Consider the following 26,338-nt stretch of genomic DNA (forward strand, 5'->3'; position numbering starts at 1 on the left):
CGTCAAGCCAAATGCGTATTGTGAAGGAGCAAGTACTATGGCACTAAGGCGGGGTGCGTAGTTCGAGTATCTTATAGCCCACCCACCTTGATGTAACTGCACAAATAACTTACACAACAGTTGTCAAGGCGCGTATATGGATCTATGGACGAAACGTCACCATCATAGCCGAGCATATAGCTAATGTTCTACGGTAATGGCATCGACACTCTGCACCAATATCCTCCTTATTACCCTTGCTACGAGTTCCAGACTAACTCCCTGGAATCGTGTGAAAGGAGGGGGAATTAAAGTTTGACGATACAACAGTCGTATCCTGGGTCATGTTCCAATCGTAGCCCGAGGGGATGCGTATGAAAATGCCCGGGCGGCCTCGGATCGCGCTCAACCCGAATCAACTGATGATTTCGAAGATCCAAGTACAAACTTCCGGCCGAAGCGCTCTGTCCAGTTGCTCCGTCGAGATGAAATCTCGAGTCTACTCCTCGCCCAACCCGACTGAGCTGTGAGTACTGTTGTACCGAATGATAACTGGATATATTACTTCCATCGATGTCTCAGCTTGTGATCGATTAGTCCCGTAATCAAGTCTCATATCAATCCTAACAACCCTTTATCTCGACCGGTTCATCTTTTTAGCTGGCATTATATATCTTCCAGAAACTTCGCTCTCGAATTCGCTACTCGGTTGTCGCGGCGCCTGCTGTTGTCGTGTATTTTTGCGCGCTCTGCATTGTGCAATTCAATTTGGACAAAACATTCTTCACTCGAAGAGGTCATTGATCACAGTTCATCCAAGTTCGCAATCCTAGTTTGCTCCCAAACAGTGGCTACACGTACACATGGCCAGCACGGATGTTTGCTGAACTCTCACGATCAAGCATTGGCGTTTATGCCGAGCTCTGGGTCCCTCATTCAGGACATAATCAATAATGTGTCCTCTCTTCCATCACCTCTCTCCATATCACCCATTAATTTTCCTACTCGTGGGCAAGGTGAACAAATCTCACATTGGAAACGCGATAAATCACAATGATATTCGGCCAACTCCGCTAATTTACAGCCAAGGAGTCAAGTCAAGCCCGATACTTTTAGGGGTTGGTGGGGGGTTGGGTTGGGAACTGGCATCACATTGGCGATTGGCTGGCGAATCCATTAATATTTTGCTGGTTCGCAGACCTTCTTTGGTTGTATTAAGGTGCCCACAACAACCATGCTTTGAGTGAGATTGCACCTAAAACCGGACCTGCGGCAACGATCGCTCTATCCATGGATTTGATTGTACACAAAGGTTGCGAAGCTGATCCATGAGCAAGAAGGCCGTAAATAAAAAATAGTTGCCCAAATGTCCAAAGTTGAACTTGAATCTCCCTCGCCCGTGATCGGGGTGAACAAGATATTGTGGATGTATGTACGACGGAACAAGCACTTCACCGTTCACCTTCGGGAAAAAAAAAAAAAAAATTGCATTATGTACTGAGACAAACCGCACACGTAACATGTGGCAAGTCGGGGAGGATGCATTCACAAACATTTGCCTGTTGGGGCAATCGGCTACCATACCGGCGTGGCGTGAAGGCAATGGACGCCATGACAAATAAACGAGAGTGTATGTCAGCCCTGATGCAAAGCGCCCCATACGTAGCACGTTGGGTCTGTAGATGCTTTGCACACCAAGACCGAGATTGAGTGAACATACATCGCCACGCTACACCAAACTACACCACGGAAAGTCATTGGCCATATGACCTCGCTATAAATGGCAACGCATGTTTAGTTCTATGTATCGCAACGTCATGAGAAGTAAGGGTCGAGATCGGGAGAACTCCAGATCAGCCGCAGAAGTAATGCGGTAAAGCCTGGCGTGCCTCTAACATGATCTTCAAGTCGCAGGCACATAGCCTAGCTAGGCGTTAAATTGTAATTCGTGCTCACGAGACCATTTTCAATACAAACCGACACGTTTTCGCCGCCACTCATCCTTCCCTCCTCAAGCTCATTGCTATTACTCGATAACTAGCCCAGGCCTGGAAATGCCATAACACAATCCCAGTTCATTTGGGGGGTCGAATACACAACAGTAGGCTAGGCCCATAACGTCACACATTCTAGGGCTAAGGCCGTGTCGCATTGGATTTTTTTTGGTGGAACTGCAGGACCAAGCCAGCGTGGCTGGCTTGGGCTTTTCCCCCGCACACAGCCCCGCGGAGGGTCAGTTTTACCTGAAAGAAAGGCCGATTTCAGACATAACCCCAATGAAATTCCGGATTAATGAAGTTACAGCTGCACGTACCGATCGCGACACATTACGGCTGCTCGATCCGATCCGAGAAGCCCCATGTCTCCATCCTAAAAGTAACACCGCGGCTTCTGGATAATGTTCGACTCCAGCACCATCTCCCACAGCTGAGATGTTATCCTACCATAACAGACCGCATATATTCCACTCACCGATTCACACGCGTACACGCGACGTGAGCGTCCCTATTATAAAGCCTCAAGGTGCATCCAGGGTCGATCGAACGCGGGAGGTTCAAGTCCAATTGTGCTTATACGTATGGAATAATCAAATGAACCATGGATGCAATCCGACTTTAAAACCCCGAGGCCCAATGGAGGCGACTGTCCAGCGCGCGGGGGCGAGTAGCATATATGCATTAGTCCCATACTGCAGTGAGCTAGGCAGTCGGGGCCGTTGGAGTTGTGAATTTCATGAGCTTCGCAAACTGTTCTTACTTACCTAGGCTAGCTCAGCAATACTCAAGAAGTAAGAAAGCCTGAGACCTTCCTAGTTCCACCTCTTCGGAACCCTCCAATGGAAAACCCTGCTATTAATTTGCACGGCTCCTATAAATCCTAACAGACGGCGATGCAGGGTCGGTGAATACGATGATCCACAGCAATACAATCCCCACGCTCAGTGCAGCAGCTGCAGATTCTATCTTCAAAAACAAAGCTGCCACGGCACCACCGCTGTTCCGTCCATGAAGGGTGTTTCTTTGAGAGAAATAAGAGGAAAAAGAAGGGATGTCGGATCCAGAAATGAACCCTTCACGGGCACCAGCAATTATCACGCAGGTAATTGGTCCTTTGATTAATCAGCTCGCAAAAATGGCACGTAAATCGGACCTACGACGACCCGCATTTGCATGACGCATGTTTTCCAACAGATGTGATTGGCTCTTCACGGGCGTTGCTCAGCGGAATTTCGCTACAACCACACCACAAGCACAATTTCCTCAGTTCCAAAACTTTCCTCCCAACTTTCAAGCATCGACGTCCGACCACGATAGTATTTAGACAACACCGGATACACTGAGGACAGGTCTCAGATTGCCGGTATCTTAGCCTTCAAGATAGTCAGCAAAATTACTCGGATATGATAATCGCGCATATCTAGTTCATTAGCACCAAAGAATACGAACACGCCTGGCAGGTCGGGCAGGTCGGGCATCTGCGGATCGTGAAGTGGAGCGGAAACCAGGTCTATTGACCGATCCTCAATCGGGAATGAGAAGAAGGCAAATAATTGAAGCGTAGCAGAATTGAGAGGGAGCGAGGGGAGCGAACAAGCGTCGCGAGCGATTTTCACTTGGAAGAGAGTAGTAAACTGATTTAAGGAGTTCCACCCCGGACCGAACCGATTGTATCTGGTCTTGCAGCAGAAGTGTTTGAGCCAAGAATTGATCCGAAATTAGACGAATTGGAAGACCGAATACCAAGAGTCGACGAAGGTGGAATGTGATCTTTTCGCCCGTGAAAAACGTATTATGCAGAGGACATATCAACATTTTCGGGGCTAATGGGTGTGTCCAGACTAGCCACAGCCTTCGGGGGGAGGAAGGTATCATACAAAACGATTCCTGCGCAATTAATGCCAGTGAGACTTCTGTGCTCGAGCGGAGTCGAGCCGTATGTTTCGCGTTCGACTGAGCCCTGACTAGCAACCTACCAGATGAGCACGAGCATGTCCAAAAGATCTAGTATGTAGACCTAGGCCAGGCGACTCCATTGGGTACGCAAATTGAGGGTTCTGCAGTCATGCATGCCCATGGGCAATTAGAGCGCGTTGCAGACACGTGTTGTCACATCTGTGTCAATCCACAAGGCAAATCCGATGAGCGACCAAAAAGACTCGTATACCGTGACCCAGTATTCAAGCGAACCGGTGAAATGAAGCGGGGAGAACGTTTTGGAATCGACAGGTAGATGGATGACTTTGATCGTTTATGATTTGCCATTGTCGATTTTGAAGGAGAACGTTTTGCGTACAGTGTGAGTTCTTTACAATGCCAATATAGTGAGAACAGTGTAGCACGGGGAATGATATGTAAATGCTCAAAATATTGGTGCATGATGAAGATCTAGCGGTGAAAGATATGACATGTAAGATGAACTTGGGAACAAGTATCATTGGGCTACAGCATGCAATGCGTGCGACCACACTCGGCCAGACCGACACCAGATGTCCGAATAGACCCTCGTCCGATACTCCCACGTAGGAGGGGTTCGAGCCGGGTGAGGAAGCAGGCGAAGGTTGACCGGGCCCGCGCTGCGCGTTCGCTGAGTTGAGTGCCGCTTAGGGCCCGAAAGCCGTCACAAAGGGAAAGGAAAAATACAGATGCTAGTGCGGATGTATGCATCAAGTAAGCGAGTGAGGGAGCCAATCCAAGACAAGAGTTGGAGAATGCATACGGGTTCGAGTGCCGAATCACCCAAGAACATGTGTTGGGCGGAAAATCCTGGGAGAATAATTCGCGAAAGAAGAGGAGTTCAGGGAAAAAGTGCTTAAAGCGCACGGAACGAGATCGAAGGAAGCCAAGGATGGAAGGAAAGGACGATTGGTCTGGCACGTCAAACTTCGAGACACGAAGCGCAAGGAATTTCATGATGACTCGGGAAACTTGACTTGTGAAATAAAACATGCTGTGCATGCAGCACCTGTTGTAGCGGGCAAACAAGCTGAACCAGCTACCCAGACATGCGATTTCCCTGACCGGGGGGCGCCCATTGTATGCCCGATACACGAGCCTTCGCACTCATCGATACTATAACTGGGTATCACTTCTGAATAAACGAGGGCATGCATACAGAGATACATACATATCTGGGTTGGGTCGATTCTGAACCCCTGTTCTGCTTGAATAAGCTCATGCATTCCAAGGAACATAAGGAGGTAAGAGGCCCTGAATTACACGATGCCGTTTTGGAGGGGATTGAGCCTGAGGAGGGGCTAGATCAGAGGAAGGCAGGTTGCTGATGTGCGTGGCGCTTGAAGCCGCGCGAATCGCATGCGGCTGGTTGATCGCGGCGCATTTTTTAGCACCGATGTGAGGCCAGAGACTGGCGGAAGGCGGGAGGCGACGGATCGGAGAAGGGAACGAGGCTTTTTTCTTTCTTCATCTTTCACCTGGAACAGAGATGCTACAAAAATTTGAATTTCTCACCTGCAGGATTTTATTTTCGATTTTCCCATATTATCATTACCATTTCTTTTTCCTTTGTTTTTATCATTTTCTTAGTTTACGGTAACCTGATTGGGGAACGAGGATCCAGTCCAGCGAGATATTGTTCACTAGGATATTGCTTGGTGCAGTCCGATATATAACCAAAAGTCCACAGGAGATAGGATAGTATTGAGTCTTGTCCCATGGCACTTCTAATATGTGCCACGGTCCCAAAAAGAGCAAAGGGGCCTCGTTCTCTCCCTTCCTTTCCGGCTGCACCTAGCTGACTGAGTACTGGTCCTGACGTATATAAGGATGAGGAAGGAGAGAGATAACAATCCCTCCCAGCCAACCGAGACAGTACCACCGCGCGCTCCTCTTAAAAATCCTTCCTCCTTCAACTGTTTCACTCACTCATTGTCCCCTTCTCCTATCCAAACCTTTATAATGGGCATCGAGATAACCACCCTCGTCAAAGGCGACGGCATTGTGAGTGTTTCTTCCTTCTTCACGTACTCCCTTTCCGTTCCTCGATGAGCGTCTTGGCTGACTGTCTCCCTCTCCGTCTCTAACCCACAGAACTATCCCAAGAGAGGGGGTCAGTACCGTTCTCCACCCCTCGATCTAAGCGTCGAGATAACACCTACGCCCTCGATCCCTTCTTTCGGTCTAGATACTATCATGATGCACTACGTCGGCACCGTCGACGGCAAAGAGGTACGTCTGCCTCCTGTGTTGCCGATGATGGTTATCCCCGCCGTAATCATCATCACCATACACGGTGGCATTACTTATTTTCAACGTGGAATATGTCTCACTAACGGCCTGATTTCTGTCTTTTTTTTTGATCGACCTTTTTGTTCTTCGCACTCTGACCGATCCTACGCATGCTTTCCATTTCCAATGAACTCCAATCTTGTGACCAACCGCGGTCGAATAATTGGAAATTTCCCGGATCTTTGGGACTGACGAACACGTGAATCGAATGATTTCCGCTCCTTAGTTCGACAATTCTCGCTCGCGACAACGACCACTCGTTACAAAAATAGGTGTAGGTGCCGTGATAAAAGGTTGGGATGAAGGTACGCAAAAATTGGACCTGTGCCTCTGGCCCTTTATGTTCTCTAATTCGATCTTCTTCATACATCTCTATTCGTACGTACTTGGACATGCGGGCCTGTTCCTTACTCCTTGCAATTCTGCCATGCCCTGGATTTTCAGGCATACCCCGCCTCTCAGTAGGCGAACGCGCTCTTCTTGTCACCTCCCCTGATTTTGCATATGGCGAGAAGGGGTTTCCACCAACTATTGTACGTACAGTTAATTCTATTGTTCACCTAGGTTCTTTTAGTATTGCTTTATTTCATTTTCTTTTGGTTATTTCTTTTAGTTACCGTTATCTGCGGTTATCTCTTCTAACCCTTGCCTTCTTGCAACATTCCCCCTAATGTTGTCGATTCTACCGTAAAAAAAAAACTCGTCACGCTCTTCTTACTGACGCCCCTTATGCGTTTTTAGCCCCCAAATTCAACACTTCGGTTCGACGTCGAGCTTATCAAAATCAACTGAACCTGTTAATTTCTCTTGGGTCTGAAAGGTTCTTGTTCTGGATTGAAACAAAATACCCATCACTCCATTGACCAAGTAGCCAACTCTTCTCACTAATATTCGTCGGGTCTTGGAATGTCGCTGTCTCCTCTTCTCATCATCATTATTTCTTTTCTTTCGCATAGAGTTCTTTTTTTTGGGGGGGTGGGGGCTACAACCGCTCTCTCCAATTTTAACATCCATTTTGGGTTGAGTCATTCGCTTGTATTCCAAGCAATATCACTCCGTTTGTTACCTAAACGCGGTTTCGACCCTCAACTGACCTTTCTTCTGTCTTCCCACTTTCCATTCTCAGCTTTTTTCTTCTCTTTTTGCAATCCTCTCCTGCATAATTATTCCTGTAAAAAAGCTTGTACCATTGGAACATTCCAACGAACGGACCGGACGGCGTACGCGCAGTCCAATCATACTTGTTTCCGTATTTTCCTTCGAAACAATGTTCGATGATCTTTCAGATAGATTGATCATATCGTGTCTAGCTCTTTCATTTCGAATCTGTTCCCGTTCCATGCATGCATTTACGTAGAATGGTACGATACTATCCAGAGCCTGGAGTTTATATGATTGAACCTAGAACGTTTAACTGGCCGGCACGGTGACAGGTTACATCATAAATCATCATTTGATTAGTGCCAGCCCAACCCAGCCCTTGACGGGACCAAATTTTTTTTCGCGACTTCGATTCGTTTGCGCCAATGTGGTTGCAGTTTGATTTTCTTCGTTTCTTTCAGCCACGAGTTGCGTTATTGCCTCTCTGACAGGGGATGTATCAAGCCGGGAGATGGTGGGTGTGTCATTAACTGGTTTAGCGTCCTGGAGACGTTTCGGTTTCGGGCATAATTGCGCGCGTGCCCGCACGTCCATGCGAGGGTTTCACGCACAGCGAGCGTGTAACCGCAAACTGTCGGCAATTTCTCGATATGCATTTCATGCAGGTGCGTGGGTGAGTTTTTAGCATGCATGCATGGACACCCAGTATGGGGACGTATATGGCTGTATGCATTCGTTCGAAAGTACGTATAAAACGAGGATATAGATAGAGCCTAGGCCTCCATTCCACCGGACCAATTCTACCTCCCTCTCTGACTCGACACCTCTTTGTCCACGAAAAAAGAGCAGCTACTTCGAATCGCAACTCCTGTGGTTGGAGTGGCGAGCGGCGTGCGTGGCTTGGCCATATACCTCACTCCAACTGCTGCCAAGCGGCGTGTAGCGGGCGAGCTTGAAGGGGTCACAAATAACCTTACCTTCTACTCACGAAAGCGGAAAGGCATCAAGCGCATCTAAAATGGGAAATCAATTGAAACCATGTATACATAGCCACCACGCATGGCCGCGCAAGGGGTCGAAGAAGGCAGCGGGGATTGAGAGGAGAGAAGGTCCCAGAACGCCTTGGTTCGCTATATTTGGTGGTTCTACCATACACATACCCTCAATACCTGATCTAGGTAGGAAGCATGTATGATAGAAGCTCACGATCGAGCTAACCGCAGGGAGCTAGACACCCTTTCAGAATGTACCACTCTGGAAGGATGGAAATCAGAATCAGTGAGATGACGCACTGATGAGGTGCAGGTGTGATCGACGAATGGATTTTCGGGTAGGTAAGCAGGGGAAAACCTTCAACCCCGCAATGAAGCCATCTGTCCTCCTCGGCCTAACAGTCCGTTCCCCCCTCCCCAATATACATCCTTCCCATCGGAATCAGAAAAAATTAAGATATCAAGCATCAATGTATCGATCACCTAACATCTTGATAGCTGAGAGATAAGAACATACGTTCGACGGACTTCCGCGGGCAAAGCCTCTCTCCTTGACAGAAATGGGCGGTTGTGTCACTGTGCACATAATTCAAAGCAACCCTACCCCCGCTTCGGCCTCAGCGTAACATATCTAAACACACCTTTTCCATGACCCTGCGCAGCATTCAGCAAATGCCGACTAAAGAAGTTGAAGCCTCCAAAACAAGGGCAAGAAGCAGTGACTATACTAGGCGACGTCAGGGCGGACCCGTTATTTCCTTTTAAAAGGTCCTCTCCGCTGATGGCGGAGCTTATGAAATTCGGACCGTTGAGCTGCTTTTGTTTATTTCGCTCTCCGCATCTCCAGACAGGCCATTACCCAAGCATGAATACCAAATGAAAGGGGTCGGAAGCGAATTATTTCAATATTTGCGGGCGGATAATCGTTCGTTCCTCACCTTGCAGATCGTCACCTTGGACCGTGTGCCTCATCGAGGATGATCGGCGAAGCCAGAACACCATATCAGAAGAGGCTGGGTACTTCTGCATGCTGATTAAAACCGAGAAGTCATGATAGAGGGAGCAATTCTTGTGAGAATCACAGGGGTGTCTATTCAGAGCCAGATAGCCCCCAAAAGCTGGCACCGACGGTATCTTGGATTAGATCCGGCTGAGGGTCTACCTGGGGCGTCGGGATTCTGCTCAAATTGGAGAAGGAGCCCAAGGAGAACGGTCTTGCACCCTCTGTGCAAACCCTAGGATAGATCATAGTTTCTGTTTAATATCCGCGCGGGCCCGCGGATGCATGAATCATTCGCCGTATGACTACAAAGGGAACAGTAACCATGCTGACGATGTGCCCGCACTATGTACGCCGAGGCCATCCTAACAGAAAAAGGACTTAGGACAATTCATCAATAGTTGGGGCAGAAAACATGAAAGGGATCGGGAATCGGGAGTGCGATCCCTGCCGGTCTGCTTTTCAGCGGTTGCTTGAGGTGTCCGAAGCTTCCCCAATCCGATTGAAAGAGAATGACGGAAATGGAGATGATCTGGGGCTCTGGACGGCACGCGTACGTTAGAATCTCGGGCTAATTTCAATAAACTTGGGAAATATGTTTGGACACGAATCCACCTCTTGATCGCTCCAGGGGAGAGGGCTTGTGATAGACCCACAAGTGCGGAGGCACCTCCATAATGTTTCAGAGTATCATATCCTTATGCCTCCTTGCACAATGATGGAAATGTGTCCTGCAATTTTGCGCGGCGACAGCTTAACCGTGAGGACTGTTACAAGCGTTTGATCCCTAAACATGGCGATAGGGGGATCCACCAGAGGGTATTCTGGGAAATAGATGGGATAGCGGCTGATGCATAAGGGCACAGACAGCCGACTGTCCTGATTTCCTAGATCCGGGCACAGCTGGTTGTGCGGACTCAGGTCTGTGAGTCTGTGAAAAGCAATGAACCTGTTTGGGGTACCCGCAGTCACAAGGCTCACAGCGATGCTGTCATCCAAGTGATTTCAGATACGAACTAGGGCGTGGGCTTTCATGCTGCCGAGTAGGTTGATGAGGAAATGCGCATTGGCAGCTATACAGCATGCAGACCAGCTGACTCGCACGTTCCGCGTGATCTAGTGGCCATGATATCGGGGAATATGAGCCGTTCCTGACTATGATAGCGAACTAACGCTTGTGGCTTGATTATTAGACGGCTAGGGGTGCCACAAGTATTGAGGTCATTCCACTACTTCATCTGGTGTACCCATAGGAATATAATCAATGCAAGTTCCGACTAGGATATTCATGAGGGGAATTACGTGGAATAGCCTAAAGATTAATAAACCCTCAGCTCAGAAGTTGTGCAGGCGTGTGAAGATCTCAGCATTCAAAGCGAAATGAGGCGTGTAGCATTTGGGACCCCGATGGGGTTCCTTTGTTTTCCTAATTTGAGTCGAGTATGAAAGGGGAATCAGGGTGATAAGGCAAGATAACGCTGCAGTTAAGGCATCCCTGTTCTCCACAAGCGGAAAGATCATGCCCGTTTGACTTGACCACCACGGTGCAAAAGCCACTCGTAAGATGCCCCCGGACAAGGCAACAAATTGAGCACTAGGAATCAGATCGCAAAAGCCTTTCGAGCTGCTGGTCCCGACGAAGGAGAGGGGGACATCATTGCACGAGGCCAGTTAGGTAATATCAAAGGTCACGTTACCCGATGATCGGATGCTTATCTCTTAATGACCGCTCTTTACTGTTTTTCCATAGGGGCCCTCATGTGAAGTGACAGGTGTCCAATTTCTTCAGAGTCAGTCACACTGGGCCATGACGGATAGGGATGTTATTAAGAATCTAAACTGTGACTGAAGTAACGCTTATCTATCGTATCCGCAGTAAACGCGTATCGGCCTCCGGAAAACGCTATTGACTCAAATGGCCTTTCTGATACGGCGGATTCCACTAGTGTCCAAGCGCTGCTGAACCAAATTTTGCAGGTGGGTTTACACACGATGAAAACTTTGAGCTTGGCCACACGCCTCTCGGTGTCGGCCCAACTTGACCGCCCAATTTCCCCGGGATGGTTGCAAATTAGTGTACTACACGTTAATTTCGCTTCGTCATGTTCATTTTTGGGGGTCGCCCGCCCAGCAACCCCCTCTCGGCCTCTGCTCCCTTTCCATGGATGGCAATTTCCCTTGGAGATTTCTGAGCACGAATGAAGGAGACCCTGCCACATATCAGGAACTGACTGCAATTGGAGCCAAGCGAGATCTTCAATGGAAATTAGGGTCAGATTGGCTAGTTTCGGGGTCTATAGTGTGGGCAATGCGCTTCTCCGAAGTCAATCGCTGCTGCTCTTACTCTCACGAGAAAGATTACTTTGGCCCTTACTAAAAAAGAGTGCAAAATTCTGCAGAAAATGGTCCTGCATTATCTCACATCTAGGGCGCCGGGTCACTCTAGGGGATGGATATCTCCCGGACAGGTCCAAATAACACTCGCTTATTTGTCATTCTTATCGGACAGGATCACATTGACTTTAGCCTTCCTCATGTGTGATGCCATATGGCTTCACGTTCGTGCAAATGCATGAACACGCGAGGCGTCTGATATGCTGCTTCCAATTTCGGCGTGGCAGTACAACGCAGCATTGATTCCCGCCATGCTCACGCCGGCAGTGGATTTAATGAGCGCTGGTTTAGTTGGGTTCTACTGAGGACTACAGCAATGGCATAGTACCCGAGGCCGTACTACGCGAGCCTCGTGGCATGCCACTGTGGCCAAAACTTTTGAAAGTAGCCTCACCCTCGCGTGCAACTCATGCGAGTTGATACCATGACATCGTTTGCGGGAGTTGGCTTCGGATTGCCGAGGCCAAATCCTGATTAAGCTAAGCACATGATTCGCACCTGAGATTCCCATTTTGGTGACGGCAAACCTCTGTCGATGTCACCTCAGACTCTCGGTGCAGGATGACCCTGGCAGGGCCATGCTCCGATACCAGTCGGATCAATGCGGGCAGTTTTCCTCAGGAACACCAATTCATTCCCACGGACACTGCGTTAGAGTGCACGGTCATTGGAACATCATGAGACTTGATATTGGCTAAGCTTGTGTAGCTCTCGCACTCAGCCTCGCGAATCGAGGAATCTGAGCTCAATACACGCTCTCTCGGAATTGGCAAGTCCTCTTCCCTCCTCCCACCACACGACCAGTAGATCTCATTGTTCAGTAAACAGCATTATTTTGGAGACCCATCACAACTCGTCATCTCAGGATGGTGTCCTTCACCTATGTAAAATCTCTGCATTTGCCAGTCGTTCAGCTCTGAGGTCGGATCATACCTGTTCCCTCATTAGACTGCCGCTAGTAAGAGCCTGGCACTAGAAACCAGAACTCAAAACGTCGTCGCGTTAATTCCAGCTCAGTTCAGATGATTTGGGCGGGTCTTGTGATGAGGTTCTGGTATGATATCATAAGACTTGAACCATTAATTTCTGGGAAGAAACATGCAGTGCTGAAACCGTGAAATGATTACATATGTACACCTGAAGTATTCTGGGCTCAAGGATCAAGGACACGACCGCCGCATGGCGCATCCATTTTGAGCCGCACGCGTGACATCCTGAAAATCCGTAGATACAATCGGGTTGGTCACCTGGCAATGGCTCAGACGCGGTTGTAAAAGCACCTCTCACTCATTTCTCCGTCGTAGAGATTGGATCCTAGCTTAATATATTGGGAAGGATATATACTGGCTTGGCCCCATTTAGGTTTCAATTCAGTTCAAGCTTATGACGATAGTGGCTGTGGCACTTCTTCGCTTTTCGACATCGACAAACGAGTTTCTTTTTTTTTTTATGTCTCTCAGGTACCTATCAGCAAAGTTAGCGCAGCAGGTGCATTGAACCATTTCATTCATCTTCTTCAAACCGTTCACGTGGATGCTTTTAAACTTTGGTTCAAATTCATTAGATCGATGAAGAACTCATGGGCGCAGCTGGTGCCTTCAGCTTGGACCAGGCTCGTACAACTGATCCCAATGACTAAAAGTGTGATCGCCTCAACTTATGTGAGCAGTTAATGGAATTAGCTGGGCTGGCATGCGCGCAGACGGTGGCGAAAGTTTATGACACCGAAAAATACAATCGAGTTCTTGTTTGCTGTGGCCCCGGGAACCAGGTATTATAAAGCCTCCCCTGGCGCGGAGGAAAGACGTAACTGATGCCATCGTGCCAGGGAGGTGACGGACTTGTGGCCGCGCGACATCTTAGTGAGCGCCGCTCAATAGACGTTGACAATATTCTCTGAACCTCATGAGTAGGTATGTTTGGGTTTAGCCCCACCCTCTATATGCCAAAGGTAATTAGCGTGTGCATCTATGATCGTGTAGTTTACTGACAACATGCGCAGCCAGGCTCTAAAGACATATACAAAGTACTCGTATCCTCTTTCACGAGCCACAAGAAACTCACGCTGGATCTCATAGCGCCTGCACAGACAGTGTGCAAACATGTCCATTCCAACCCTCCCACATGATCCACCAAACGACCTTGCTACGTCTTACGACCTCATTCTTGATGCCATCTTCGGCTTCTCTTTCAAACCCCCAGTACGTACACCGTTCGACACTTTATTGCCACTTCTTTCGAGAAGCAAACTCCCAATCGTGAGCGTGGACATCCCCAGCGGATGGGATGTTGAAAGGGGGCCGGTAGAATTAACGAAGAATGCAAGTGGGGAGGATAAACAAGAGCAGCTGGACATGTCATATTTAGAGCCAGACGTCCTCATTTCATTGACAGCCCCTAAAGAAGGCGTCAAAGGGTTTAAGGGGAGGCACTATCTGGGTGGGAGATTCGTTAGCCGGTGCGTCGAGTCCAACTTGCTGGATGTTCCAATGCCATGCAGATGGGTTAACGTATTTTTACAGAGAACTGGAGAAGAAGTACCAACTAAACCTCCCTCAATACTATGGATATGAGCAGATCGTCGAGCTCCCCCCAGAGACAGACGAGACAACGCAAAAGCTGTGATGGAGGATCATACCGATGGCTGCGATTCTAATAAAAATGTCACAATTACAGTGATTTGCGTGTACTGGTTAATTAGCATGACTAACGTCGTGAAAGCCATGAAATAGTTGAGCTACGAAATGAGGTCCAACAGGTATATGCGAACTAGATATGGGGACGCCATTACGGTGCCTTACTACCAGCCGCTAGAGTTGCTTGGGGGGAGGGGTTGTGTCAATATGCTATCCCAACCGACCTTAGTGGCACCTGCAATATCCCTCATTTCATAGTCATGGGCATGAGCATTATCAATTCCGAAGTCAAATGTGGGGATTGCACCAACCCTCTGTGAGGATGTGGGCTCAGAAGAATTGATTGTGGACGCCGTCGGAGGAACAGGAAGATCCCCGGGAGACGCATCGGTCGCCCGCGAATCATGGGGAATCGAATCATCCTTGAGTGAACTTCCAGGCATCCTGCCGGACTGTGGAGAGGGTATGCTAGGGTTGTCAAGCCCTTTCCTGGACTCGGAGTCTACCCGTTCGAAGTTACGGGGCTGCTTCGATAGAAATGGCACAGAAGAAGGGTTTGAAAAACCATTGATTGTAGGATTCTTTGATAAATTACTGTCTCTCGCTGCGTTTGAGCTAGGAGAAGGCCGAGTCGGCGCAGCAGACTGAGAAGGACCATTTGTGCTTGAATGGTCATGCGTATGAGATAGGACAAAGGGGGGTGTCTTCAGAGCAGGTGGTGAAGGCCTGGTGTCATTGGGGCGTGACGCGGATGGCGCTTCAGGTGGAAATTTATCGTACCCCATCAGCGGGAACCCCAAGGATGTCCAAGGTGATGGAGGGCGAGGACGGGTGGCCCGTGCTTCATTTCTGCGACTTGTGTTCTCAGTATCAAGGGAATCCAACCCCCGAGCCTTGCGAAGCAAAGCGAGACTTGGAGACTCCAGAGAACTCATCTTGTCCCAGAACTCAGCATAGGATTTAGGGGAAGGAGTCGAGATAGTTAGGCGAGGATTCGACGACCTTGTGGTGTCGTCTGGGGCATCACTGGGCGAATCAGCATTCACGGAAGAGGGTAGTATGCCTCGGAAAAGGGTTCCTGGTGACGGGCTCTCCAAGGGGCCAGGGTCAAAGCCTACGGGGCTGGCGTCACTGGAAAGAGGGCCTGTATGAGTCGTCGATCAACCTGAGGAGGAGAGGATGGCATGCCTCGCTTCACTGAGGACAACAAAGCGGGCCTTTTTGGATGACCCATTTCTCTCGGAATCGCAGGCTATTGAGACCGGGGATCTCAAGCCCTCTGTTGATTGAGGTGGGGGTGGGTGCGATACCGAGCTTTCAGGGAGAAAGACTACCGGTTCCTGCACGCCTGACACAAGTCTTTCGGAAGAAAATGGTTCTTCAGGTGGCTGGCTAATTGGTGTCATGGGACGCGCAGACGCATCGTTACCGTCATTTCCTGCTGTGGCTGTATCGGGTGAAATTTCTATGCGAGTCGATACCGCTACGCTTGATTGTGGAGTTGAGGTTAGTGTTTGTGTTGAGATGTTTAAGTAAGTGTCTACAGTTGCTAGTTAGTAAGGCAGAGAGAACGATGAGGAATACGTGCCAAAAGATGGAGTAGAACCACCCATATAAGTCATTCTCCATTGAGGAAGGTCCCGTCGCTTTACAGGCTTGTGCGTTCTGAGGTGACTGTCAAGATGGTCCGAGAGCTGCACAGTGTCGTCAAAGAATAGCCGGCAGTCGTGCCAGGGACAAGCATAGTATCCCGACGTCATTTAGCTCAGGTGAGTCTCAGAATGCCTCAGGGCTGACTTGGGACTTTGAAGTAGGAAGCAACACACTCTTCAGTGGCTGTGTTGGCCATTAGAAATCTAGGCAACAACGGCGGGACGTTTTCCTCTGCAAACAGTGAATATAGCATCTAAATAATGCTGTGATGTCATTTAGGGTTGGGTAGTTTGGAATTATGTAGTACGCCTCGGATTTTACACATGCTTCATTATCAAGATGGGTAACACTGGAAACAGGCTGGTTTGTTCCAAATTGAAAAAATGGAAAAGAAAAAAGAAAAAGAACAACAGAAAAACGATACCTTTGGAAATAAATCCCCGATCCGGCCTCAGGGACAACTTGAACAAGGTCAGTGCTCCGAGAATTTAGGTTGAAAGCATACGGCAGTTGCCGAAATAAAAATTTACCTGCATGTTTCGCTGTTCTGGCTCGGAGTCGCAGCGAAAACGTTCTCAAAGCCAAAAAGTGGCAATCAACACATAGCACAATGCATCGGGTTGTGCTTTGAGGAGAGAAGTGCATCGAATCCAGTTCCCGGCTCCATATGGAACGTGAAACGTTGGGTTCTTTGCAACGCCACCGTCCTTGTTCCCTTGTTCCAATCCTCCACTCTCTCGTATCATTGTGGCCCCAGTTATGTGCACCCTTTGCTCGGGCGGCCCGAGATTAAGTCTTGGAATCACTTCTAGGTTTCCACTCAACTGGTTTGATGGAACCTATATGTTGTATATATGCGTTGGATGTGGCGAACGCGTCCCTGTGCTGAAGGAGCGGTATTGTCGCCGTTGTCCCTCTCCACCCACACATAACTTGAAAAGAACATAAATTTCATCCTCATTCTTGTTGAGGATAGAATTTTGAACAGAATTTGTGTCTTGGGTGGGTTTGTGTCGCCCACATGCGTCATATCTCCATTCGCCTTCCTGAACAGAGATGGCGTTCACGTTGGTGACGCGATAGTCCCTAGTCCGGTCTCGGGCTGTGGAATGGTGACAACGGTGCTAGTGGTCAGGCCGAGCCCAGGTATCCCCTCACAAGATGGCGAGAGGGAGTAATAACAATTGGGTGGCTGGGGTATTGCACTTCAGCATGTAACGTGTTGATCAATCACATTGTCAGAAACGGCCGAAAATTGCTTTCAGAAGCGTGCTCAGACTTTGCGATGTAGCAATGACGAGGCATGGGATTCAACGATCGGTTCATTGGAATAAAAATGCGACTGGAGGGATATCCCCGGACATTGACCCTACTCCACGTTATCACAAGGAAGTCTGCGTACTGAGTCTCTATCAGCCTCATTCTCCAAACCCCCGTTTGATGAACCCAATTACGTCTGTCTCAACTCGGCGAATCCGATGAACCTTCGAGCACAACGCTGATATTACGCCAAGTCATTAAACCAAAACCTCTCGGCGTCCGTGATGTGAGCGATGCGATTCCAAAGAATCTGTATCGGGGACATCGGGGAAATTAAGATTAAGTCCGCGGGATCCGACGACAAGCCTTCGTGATAGGCTCCAGAGCGCGTTTAAAGGCTCCTGGGTAAGTTAGGTAAGTGAGAAAACCCATCAGAGTTACACACTCGTGCCATAGCGCATCAGGACGGGATTTCGATGGGCTTTAGGTTGGAACCCAGCCCACGGTGTGGCTTACCGCTCTGCGGATCCCCGGAGTCCATGAATCGATTGCTTTATGCCATGCTCAGATCACAAGCCGTCCATTGGCACTATTCACTCGGACGACGCGAAATGATCTCTTCACACATGGCTGCTTGTGGCTACCGCTTGACTTCCGCCACTTCGAAGTGCATGCTGTCACCGAACTTGATATCAGTTCTCGCGCAGCGATAGGTGGCTAGCTAGCTGCTATGGGCCGGTGCTGAAATGGGAGATTCATGGCTGCTACTAAAGGAATGAATTGCGTGTGCTTCGCGGTGAACACTGCTGCAACAGCCGTGGACCGCGCATTGTCTACTCGAGCATTATCTCTTGTCCTTGCCTATCCAATTTTTGTTCTCAGTCCATCAATTCGTCCTGTCGACCACGCTACTGAAGCAGAGAATTGATGGTCTCCTTGCAGCGGGAGGCGACACTGTGGTTCCACTTGGTGGCAGTCAATGTTGCGTTCGTGCTTCCTTCCTTTTGGGCTGCTACTAACAGCGCACTCTCTATTTTTGTCAGGGTCAAAGTTGGTCACGACATGTATTAAGTCGAGCCAGTATCTCTTTTATGTAAGTCTTGGCCATCGTGTAGCGTTGGCGTTCGGTTCTATGCTGCGGTGCGGCCCATTCAAGACGCTGCAGTCGTTAGTCTCATGAAGAACCTTGCAGGATAGATGACTTAAAGGAGATTGTTAGCGACGCATGGGCACCGTCCTAGATTGCTATGTCGCCGCTCTAGTCCCGTCATCGCGATTACGTGGGTGAGGAGGGGCCAGAGAATTGCTACTACAGCAAACAGCGCTTGTGGAGTGAAGCGTGCCTCGGTCCTCAGTTAACTTATTGTGACCGTCATCGATTCAACCAAGGTGAGCCTGCCGGGCACCAGGGTTGATGTCATCTAGCGTCTCATTTGCTGGTGCCATGGCACGGAGGACAGCAAGAATTGTGAAATGCTATTGATCGCTGTAGTCCTGCCTGGTGAAGGCTGGGAAGACATCCATTGCACACTCGGTGGGGGAGGCATATGATTGTCGACCTTCCTGTCTCAAGGAAAGCAATTCTAGAAGTTGGTGACTGGACCTCTGTCTGAACGGCACCTTCCGACCGCCCTGTGCAGTCGTTATTGAGGCTTTAGAGGCATGCGAGGCGGGACACGTCCCAGTGCGTTGCTGACATGCTTCGGAAAGAAATACCCCAATAACATCAAATCCTTTGTCATCTCGAAGGAACTCGTCGCTTGATTCCTTCGGCGCCATCAGTCTCTCCGACCGTAGAACCCTGCATGACTGTGCTGTACACCATAGTTCTCAAGGAAGAGAAGGATAAGTTGGTCCGAAACGTATCGGAGTGAGTAGGAGCTTATCCATGTGGATCAGCACCGTCTTCTGGTCACTAGCGGTGACCATGTGAGGATGCTGGGGAAATTGTTCGATGCTAGAGCCAACTGATCAAAGGCTTCCGCGGAAGGATAACGAATAGCCTATACATTAACTAGACTTGCTTCTCTCGTCTCGGGCGTTGGGAAATTTCGCACGCTAATTTATATCTTATATCCATATGGCCCTGCGCTGCATTGAGGTCTTCAATAAGGATCCCTGCTTTGCGGAGGGCTGGTCGTCTGTCAGAAGAGGCTGACTTACATACCATTCCACAGATCCTATCTGAACAAATCCAAGAACCATTGAGGCGTACACGCATTTCCCAATGAGCAGATAATTTGCTAGGTAGAAATCCATGAGAACAGAAGGGGTCGATGTTGTCATCATGAGTGAGCAAAGGCACGAACCACCATCAGAGCCTTAAACCACGACATTTCAGTTGGGTGTGGATCTGAATTCGAAGGCCGATGGCTGTACAAGAGGTCCTCTATCATTACCCTAAGTTTCCAATGCATTCCCCCTACACAGGGTTCTCCTTATTTGCGGCCGAACTTGCCTCCACTTTCGTGCCCACCTCTCCCAATCAGCTCTAGTGTAACCTTCGTCTATTCATATCTTGCTCGACTCGGTTCGCTCTGTTCGCTTCCAAACCCCAAACCCAGAGTTGTGACCACGGAGCCGGGTACAAACTTAGGGGGTTCTGCTTTCATGTGCAAGTCGAGATCGCTAATAAAGAGCGTGAGGACACTGAAAACTAACTGCGCCCTTAGTTATGGTCGCCTGCATCGTCGCTTGTGTTCTCACTCACACTGACTCTGCTGACTTCTTGGATGCTATTCACCCTGGGTGGCTTACCTCAGTGCAGCAGCATCGAATGGTCAGTCTATAACGTGGTACTTGGACAGCACACAATGATCGCAATGCAACGGCCAAATACGACTTTTTGGGAGCGACCACCATGGTTGACGTTGGTCCTTACGGCAATCAGCGTGCCGCGCCGTTTAATGCATGACACGAGCAAGGAGTTCGTCCTCTTTCCCCTCTTGCATTCTTCGATTCATCACTTACGATGTCCGGCAGCGCACCAAAGTCAACGGGACTAAGTATCAAATTCAGGTGGGTATGCCCCCAACGCAATAATGTGATGGAAGAAGGGGCCGTGCCCCCGTGTTCTCGCACCCGGACTGGGACTATGAGTACGATTTTCGACGTACATTACCTTTGCCTTCCGTCCAAAAGGAATTCAAGCATCACATCGACCTGCAAACCTTCGATGACCAAGGAGTAGATGTTCCTCGGGAAGCGATAGAGTTGTTGTGAAGGGCCATCATTGGCACCGCTTCCCTTCATTTGTATCTGCTCCATTGGATGGGTCTGCAGATCGTCAGGCAGACTAATCTGATCCCTGAAGAAGCCATCAGCACTCCTTCGGCTTCCAAAAGAACCTTGCCTTGTTCGTACTCCATTCCAACGGACTTGGAATACTCAATTTCAGGTGCAATCTGAATTCGTGCACGGTATATTAAAAATCCAGTCGGAGGTGACACAACTCAAGTTGCTGGTGTTCCTAGCTGGTGGCCACCTAACTCACATGGCTCTGATAACCTTGCCTTGTCGCTTTCGTGGAAGTGATTTAAGAGGACATGATCTTCTGGCTGCACCCGCTTCCCAAAATGTTGCCTGTTTGTGAGGAGGGTTAAAGCCGCAGCGTTTCTCACCACTTTGTAAAGCTCTCCGCCCCTATGCAGCTGAGTCATCATCAAATCCGCCACACTGCATTCGGTTCAAAGCTGGGTTTCTGGATCTGGATCCAATGTCCTACGGCGGGGTGAGTGCTCTTGTGGGCTTGAAGCTCCGCCTGTACTCTAACCGCGGTTGCGATTCACAAAAAAGTTCTTTTCTCAACTGATTCCGCGGGCGTTCCACTGAAAAGCAGGGTTTCCTCTGCTGATATGGGTTGGTTAGGGTTTGGGTATTCTTCCTGAGACATTCTCCACTACACGTTGTTGGGAGCCGACGCATCGTCATACTGATTCGGTTACGCAGAGGGTGTCAATCCCAAATGAAAGTAAGCAAACATGTACGGTGAAGAGTAGCAGGTTCTGCTGCGTCAGGCGGCGTCCACCAGTCATAGGCCTCGTATCGTGAGAACCGAGCATTCTCCAGGGTTCCGGGAACATATAAGTTAGCAATGATTCTGTTGCACTCCGCCATTGCCCCGTGTCTGTAGACATACAGACGCCCCAGATTTGGCTCGATATTTGGCCTAAGACCTCGACGCGTCGTCCCTCAACCAGGGTGGCATCAGTCCTTTACCAATTGTACGCTTCGAATTTAGCTCAATAACTCAAGATCGAATCTGACGGCATTCCGATGCGCGCCTGGTGACTGGAGAAAGTGACAAACTAGCTTCGGTGCCAGGTATCACCCACCTTTAACTCTTCACCCAAGGACTTTAGTCCCCCGGGCATCCCGGACAGCATTCTAAAGTGTCTGTTGGATTAAGAGTATCAAACTCTGGCACCAGCTTGTTCACCTGAATCATGCGCTCTGGATTTTGCCTTGTCCCTTCCACAATCTCAGTCGTTCATTCTACATTCTACAAACTTGGCCATTATGCTCAGTCTGTGCCAAAATCTATTGCCCTTCAGCGTTCGCTGCTCGCTATCCCTCCCACCACAATGCCATGTGCCTCTCCAGCCTGGGCATCGCAAGGTCGTATCTCCATTCATGGGTATCCGACCGGTGTATTGGAGTTGTGCTATATCTGACACTTGTATGCATGAGCTTCGATGGTCATATTCCTGAGTTTCTTTCAGGGTTAGCAACATTTGGGACGATGAAATTACGCCCAGCATCCGATAACATGCCATGTGCCATGACATGACAGCTTCCTCTCATCCAACACAAACTCGAACAAAGCCGAAAGGCCGAGATGGCCGAGATTTGGTCTATCGATGTGCCCTTCTTATCCCTGCGTTTGCTCTCCCAGACTCGCGAGAATGTTCCCAATCCAGCAGAGAGTGGATGATCGTCCGCCATTTTGAGTGGAGTAAGCTAGCCGATGGATGGACCAGTTCTCATTCGATTCTATCGTGTGACCAAACGCCAGGCCGGCGGTCACACATGATGGATAGCGAACCATTTGATTTGATCATGCTGCGCAATTAAGCGAGCGTAACCGGAGCTTGTTCCGTTTACGGTTGTCAAATAGCAGGAATACGGTTCCACCCTAACAAAATATTTGCTGTACCAGCACACGAAAGAGTCTTACTCTCCGTGTTTTTTTTTTACGTCAGCTCGAAGTAGCCTGTAGCTGTGAAGCCAGGTCTGTAGAATGGAAATAAAATGGTGTCCTGACGATGATAATTGACCCCTTGGGAGCGGGATGATCGACTGAATGAATGGCGAACCGGTGTATAGCCACTGCGTTCTCACCCTGGCAGGAGCCAACATTCACGACGAGCGAATACGCGCAGATCCTCGCATGAGCGAGGGAAGCAGTCTCTAGAGCGGTTCTAGTGGTCCTCTTCTACAACCGGAGGGAACCAAGTCGTGGGTGATTAATACATTCCGCTTACTCGTTTGATCAGGCAGGCTGCTGTCAAGTCTTTTCCCCAAACCCAAATACTAGCCTAGATAGCTTCACAACAATGCCAGTTTCAGTATCGATTAATGGGGAGATGCATTCTCACCCGTTCTGTTGATGTGTAGGGAGGGAGGGGAGTTGGAGAGCACACAGCCCCCTACCACTAGGGACATATTTCCCGTCTAACTACATAGGTCAGATCGAGCACCATCATCTTGGATGAATTTTCTCATTCGGCTCCCAGGCGTGTCCTGTGTGATTGCGCAATTCCCCCCCCCCCCCTTTGCCATAGGGTCACACCAACCATCCGTGGTTATCGTAGATTCAACTCTTCTGTCGTTTCCATATGACCAGCACCCTGTGAACTGCGAGAGAAAACTCCCCTTCCCATGAATATACAATAACTTTACCCCCCACCGTGAGCTGTTTTGTAGGGCTATCACCAACATGGTCGTCCCCAAGATCCGTTGTCAGGAACCAAAACCTCGATCCGAGTTCGCACGACACATCTACTGCCCCTTGATGGCCAACGCTGTGGTGAGGCGCCATAGCGGCGTTTTTGGGTGTATGTTATATTGCAGCTGGACCTGGACGAATCATTGCAACAACGCCCTATCTGATAATATCCGATTAGCGATTCTCCCATTACGTTTAAGGCAAGAACGCAGGGGAAGACAGGCGATCGTGTTGGATATTGCAACCTCGCATATTCATGTAAAGGGGTAAGCCCAAACCCAAGAAAGCGGTGGCTCATCCTTTCCCTCCATGGCATGATTGGTTATCATCCACGTTTCTGGTGTGGAGTTGAGGCTAAATTTACCGGTTTTGAATTGTCGACTAATTCCTTTTTTGCAATCAACCATAGTTTTCAAAATGCCCTCCCCCCTTCTTGTGAGCTTTGCCAAGCTTGAAAAATCATGGCCCAGACTCCCCACCTTGTGACAAGATTCCTCAGTTCGTGAATACTCACGCTCACTATCAATTTCCCTGAGGGCATTCACGGCTTGAAGCAAAAGCGATAACTTCCACTCTAGGCGCCCTGGCGAGCCGTTACTCTTTTGCGAACGAACGTGCTTGGTCTGCTCCTAGGGTTGTCGAGCACCGACCAACATTATGGATCAGGGAATGCGCTGATGTTCATTTGCCACCACCCAAACCAACCCATAATCCTGTTCATATCCTGGATAATTACACGAGGACATGATCGCCATTCCGACGACCCCTAGTACTTCCATATGTTTCCTCTTGCTTTGATTGTCAGTCACCCACCTTACTACGCGGATAATTGTTCCCTCGCAAAAGGATGGAAACAAGCGGCTTGCTGCAGAAACGACCAAATTTGCAATCTTTATTCTTTTCGTGTCTAATCACCCTCAAAAAGCGCAAACTCGATCATGGCCGGTTTCGGCATCGCCCGTAAAGAATCGAAACTCCGGAATTGCAGATGGTCCTTAGGGCAATCTACCTACCCATCAGAGAACAGATAGATTCGATCCACACCTCACGATTACACGCAATTATCTTTCGGCAACACAGCATGGGCCCGAAAAACAGATGATCCTAACAGGATTTTGCACCATGTCTTTGCTCCGCATTTTGCATGCCAGACAGGACGACGGGTACACCTAAGCTCTTGGGCACCTCTCTACCGTAATAGTGCTAGTACGTGCTAGCTGCTCCTACCCCCTAAGCTGATTGCATTGAACCTAGGCCGTTGAATTGCATTCCCCTGCTCAGCACCACACCTATTCAATCGTCCATACGTACGTACTCACACACCAGCACTGGGGGTAGTTGTTCGCGGCCCCGCATGAAGTTGAATACATAGGGATATTGTGTGTGCCGGTCAAACAGCTCGTTACTCCCTACAACATTTAAGAATTCGATTCTCCACGCGCGTGAAAAGATTTTTGGGCACTTTGTTGCCTTCGCTGGTCAACGACTGAATCCTTGGGCCAAAAATGGAAGATGGGGTTTCACCCCTCCTTTTGTTTCTCTCTCTGGCTGTGTACCTGCAATTATTTATCCGCCTCCGCCGGCCAGTAACTGCAGTTCCACCTCAATGACTGAGATGAACAGGGTAGGTCAGACGGATGCTGCTGGCCCTCGACTTTCGGTGGGGGAGAATATCGCTATGTAGGACGCGGACGGGGACTTCGGTTGGTGCGACGGGCCCATTGCGAAGCTAGGGGTCCCACACCCCATATAGAATGACTTTCATTCACCGTGAGTGCGGCCGCCCTGCGAAGAATAGGATTCAACTCAGGGTAAGAGAGCTTGCGCGATGAAAAAATGCGGTGCTTGCAAAAAAAAAAAAATTGCACCAACGGGTGAAAGTACTTGAACAGAAGCTCATCGAACTTTTCCAAATAAACGTTCATTCGTCGTTCTGCGGGCACTTTACAGTAGTATCATCGTCGCTATGCGGCCTATATGCTGTATAAACGCCGCTAATTTGCCCTCCTCCACAGAACATTGAAACTTTTGTCAAATTGCTGTGTAATTTCCATCCATCCATCCCCATCAGCGAGGTACGTACGCATGCGCTAAAAACTCTCCCACTCATGATTCTCCCGACAAGGATCATTTACATTTTGAACAAAGACCATGCAGTACACGCATTGCTGTGCCGCTTAAGTATTCCTCAATTCATACACCATGTGAGTGGCTGGTACCTGTGCAGCAGCCCGCATAACCGATGGGAGAATGGAGGAATGTATGGTTTAAACACCATCTCCCCCCCCCTCTCCTGGGCGTTCGTGTTTACAAAGAGCAACAGGAGGGAGGGACAACCTTATTTGTAATTGAATAGAAATCATGTCCAAGTTGAGTTGATCGACTTAGGCCGTGCGCAGATATTTGCGCGGCTGGCAAGAAATAGCCCCATATATATATATGGGGATCGATCTGCCAGAGCTATTTGTTCGACTTTTTAATTGGGGCCTGGTGTCGCATCGTTACCGTTGCCGGCGGAGGTTTTTTTTTTTGATTGATGGTTGATTTAATCTGTTGTTTGCGACCTAGACTTGCATGCAGCTTGCCGAGTTCGAGCTCAATGCCGGTCGGTGAGAAACTGCATGTGTGTACCTTGTGCATCCTGTCAAGTCCGGATCCTCCGCGCACGATGCAGTATATAGCGTCTCATGCTCATGCATCGCGACGCGCATACGCATACGTACAACTGCAGTATACGTGGGGGGAACTTGATGCGTTCTTTGCAGATGGCTTACATATAGTTAGTCAGCAGGAATCCGTAGATTCATTTTCATGACCTAGATGCACTATACTAGCTGTGGGTTGGGGGATCAAGCTCTAGGTAGTACACATACATGATGTATTATATATAACTGACCAAACCTCGGAGGAACTCCGGCTACCTAGGTAAGTCATGCATGATCCAGTAATGCACACTGAGCCTTGTTCTGTAATTACTACTACCTTGCGCGCCTGCGTTAGAAGCAAAAACCTCTCACCATCAGGTTCATCGGCAGTCAGAGGCGATTACTGTGATTAATTCTTTTATGTGTGTACCGTGTGGCGTGTGCGTGCGTGCATGCATGCAGTGCGTGTGTGTGCGTGTGTGGATC

At 49.0% G+C, this 26,338-nt stretch overlaps 5 protein-coding genes across 5 annotated transcripts; 3 read left to right on the plus strand and 2 right to left on the minus strand.

Moving 5' to 3' along the window:
• Window positions 1–122: 122 nt before the first annotated feature.
• EI90DRAFT_2090779 (uncharacterized protein) lies at window positions 123–1,165 on the plus strand. Its single transcript, XM_039052563.1, has 3 exons — window positions 123–505; window positions 640–995; window positions 1,064–1,165. The coding sequence occupies exons 1-3, from the start codon at window positions 348–350 to the stop codon at window positions 1,093–1,095; spliced, it is 546 nt and encodes a 181-aa protein (XP_038921995.1). The 5' UTR covers window positions 123–347; the 3' UTR covers window positions 1,096–1,165.
• Window positions 1,166–3,923: 2,758 nt separating this feature from the next.
• Window positions 3,924–5,196, minus strand: EI90DRAFT_3036255 (uncharacterized protein). The gene is made up of 2 exons (XM_039058691.1): window positions 5,104–5,196; window positions 3,924–5,048 (listed from the first exon to the last, which is right to left on the minus strand). The coding sequence occupies exon 2, from the start codon at window positions 4,932–4,934 to the stop codon at window positions 4,419–4,421; it is 516 nt and encodes a 171-aa protein (XP_038921996.1). The 5' UTR covers window positions 4,935–5,048; window positions 5,104–5,196; the 3' UTR covers window positions 3,924–4,418.
• A 460-nt stretch (window positions 5,197–5,656) lies between these two features.
• EI90DRAFT_3036259 (uncharacterized protein) lies at window positions 5,657–7,257 on the plus strand. The gene is made up of 6 exons (XM_039058692.1): window positions 5,657–5,936; window positions 6,027–6,045; window positions 6,121–6,164; window positions 6,451–6,529; window positions 6,669–6,757; window positions 6,966–7,257. Exons 1-6 carry the CDS (start codon window positions 5,763–5,765, stop codon window positions 7,014–7,016), a joined length of 456 nt encoding a protein of 151 aa, XP_038921997.1. The 5' UTR covers window positions 5,657–5,762; the 3' UTR covers window positions 7,017–7,257.
• Window positions 7,258–13,098: 5,841 nt separating this feature from the next.
• On the plus strand, window positions 13,099–14,448 carry EI90DRAFT_3036272 (YjeF N-terminal domain-like protein). Its single transcript, XM_039058693.1, has 8 exons — window positions 13,099–13,199; window positions 13,276–13,323; window positions 13,381–13,482; window positions 13,540–13,573; window positions 13,625–13,662; window positions 13,714–13,737; window positions 13,790–14,169; window positions 14,234–14,448. The coding sequence occupies exons 1-8, from the start codon at window positions 13,161–13,163 to the stop codon at window positions 14,334–14,336; spliced, it is 768 nt and encodes a 255-aa protein (XP_038921998.1). The 5' UTR covers window positions 13,099–13,160; the 3' UTR covers window positions 14,337–14,448.
• EI90DRAFT_3036277 (uncharacterized protein) lies at window positions 14,123–16,180 on the minus strand. Its single transcript, XM_039058694.1, has 3 exons — window positions 15,936–16,180; window positions 15,536–15,887; window positions 14,123–15,478 (listed from the first exon to the last, which is right to left on the minus strand). The coding sequence occupies exons 1-3, from the start codon at window positions 16,105–16,107 to the stop codon at window positions 14,512–14,514; spliced, it is 1,491 nt and encodes a 496-aa protein (XP_038921999.1). The 5' UTR covers window positions 16,108–16,180; the 3' UTR covers window positions 14,123–14,511.
• Between the last annotated feature and the right edge of the window lie 10,158 nt (window positions 16,181–26,338).

This window comes from Cantharellus anzutake (assembly GCF_015039405.1).
Source record: "Cantharellus anzutake strain C23 chromosome Unknown EI90scaffold_5, whole genome shotgun sequence".
NCBI classification, from domain to species: domain Eukaryota; kingdom Fungi; phylum Basidiomycota; class Agaricomycetes; order Cantharellales; family Hydnaceae; genus Cantharellus; species Cantharellus anzutake.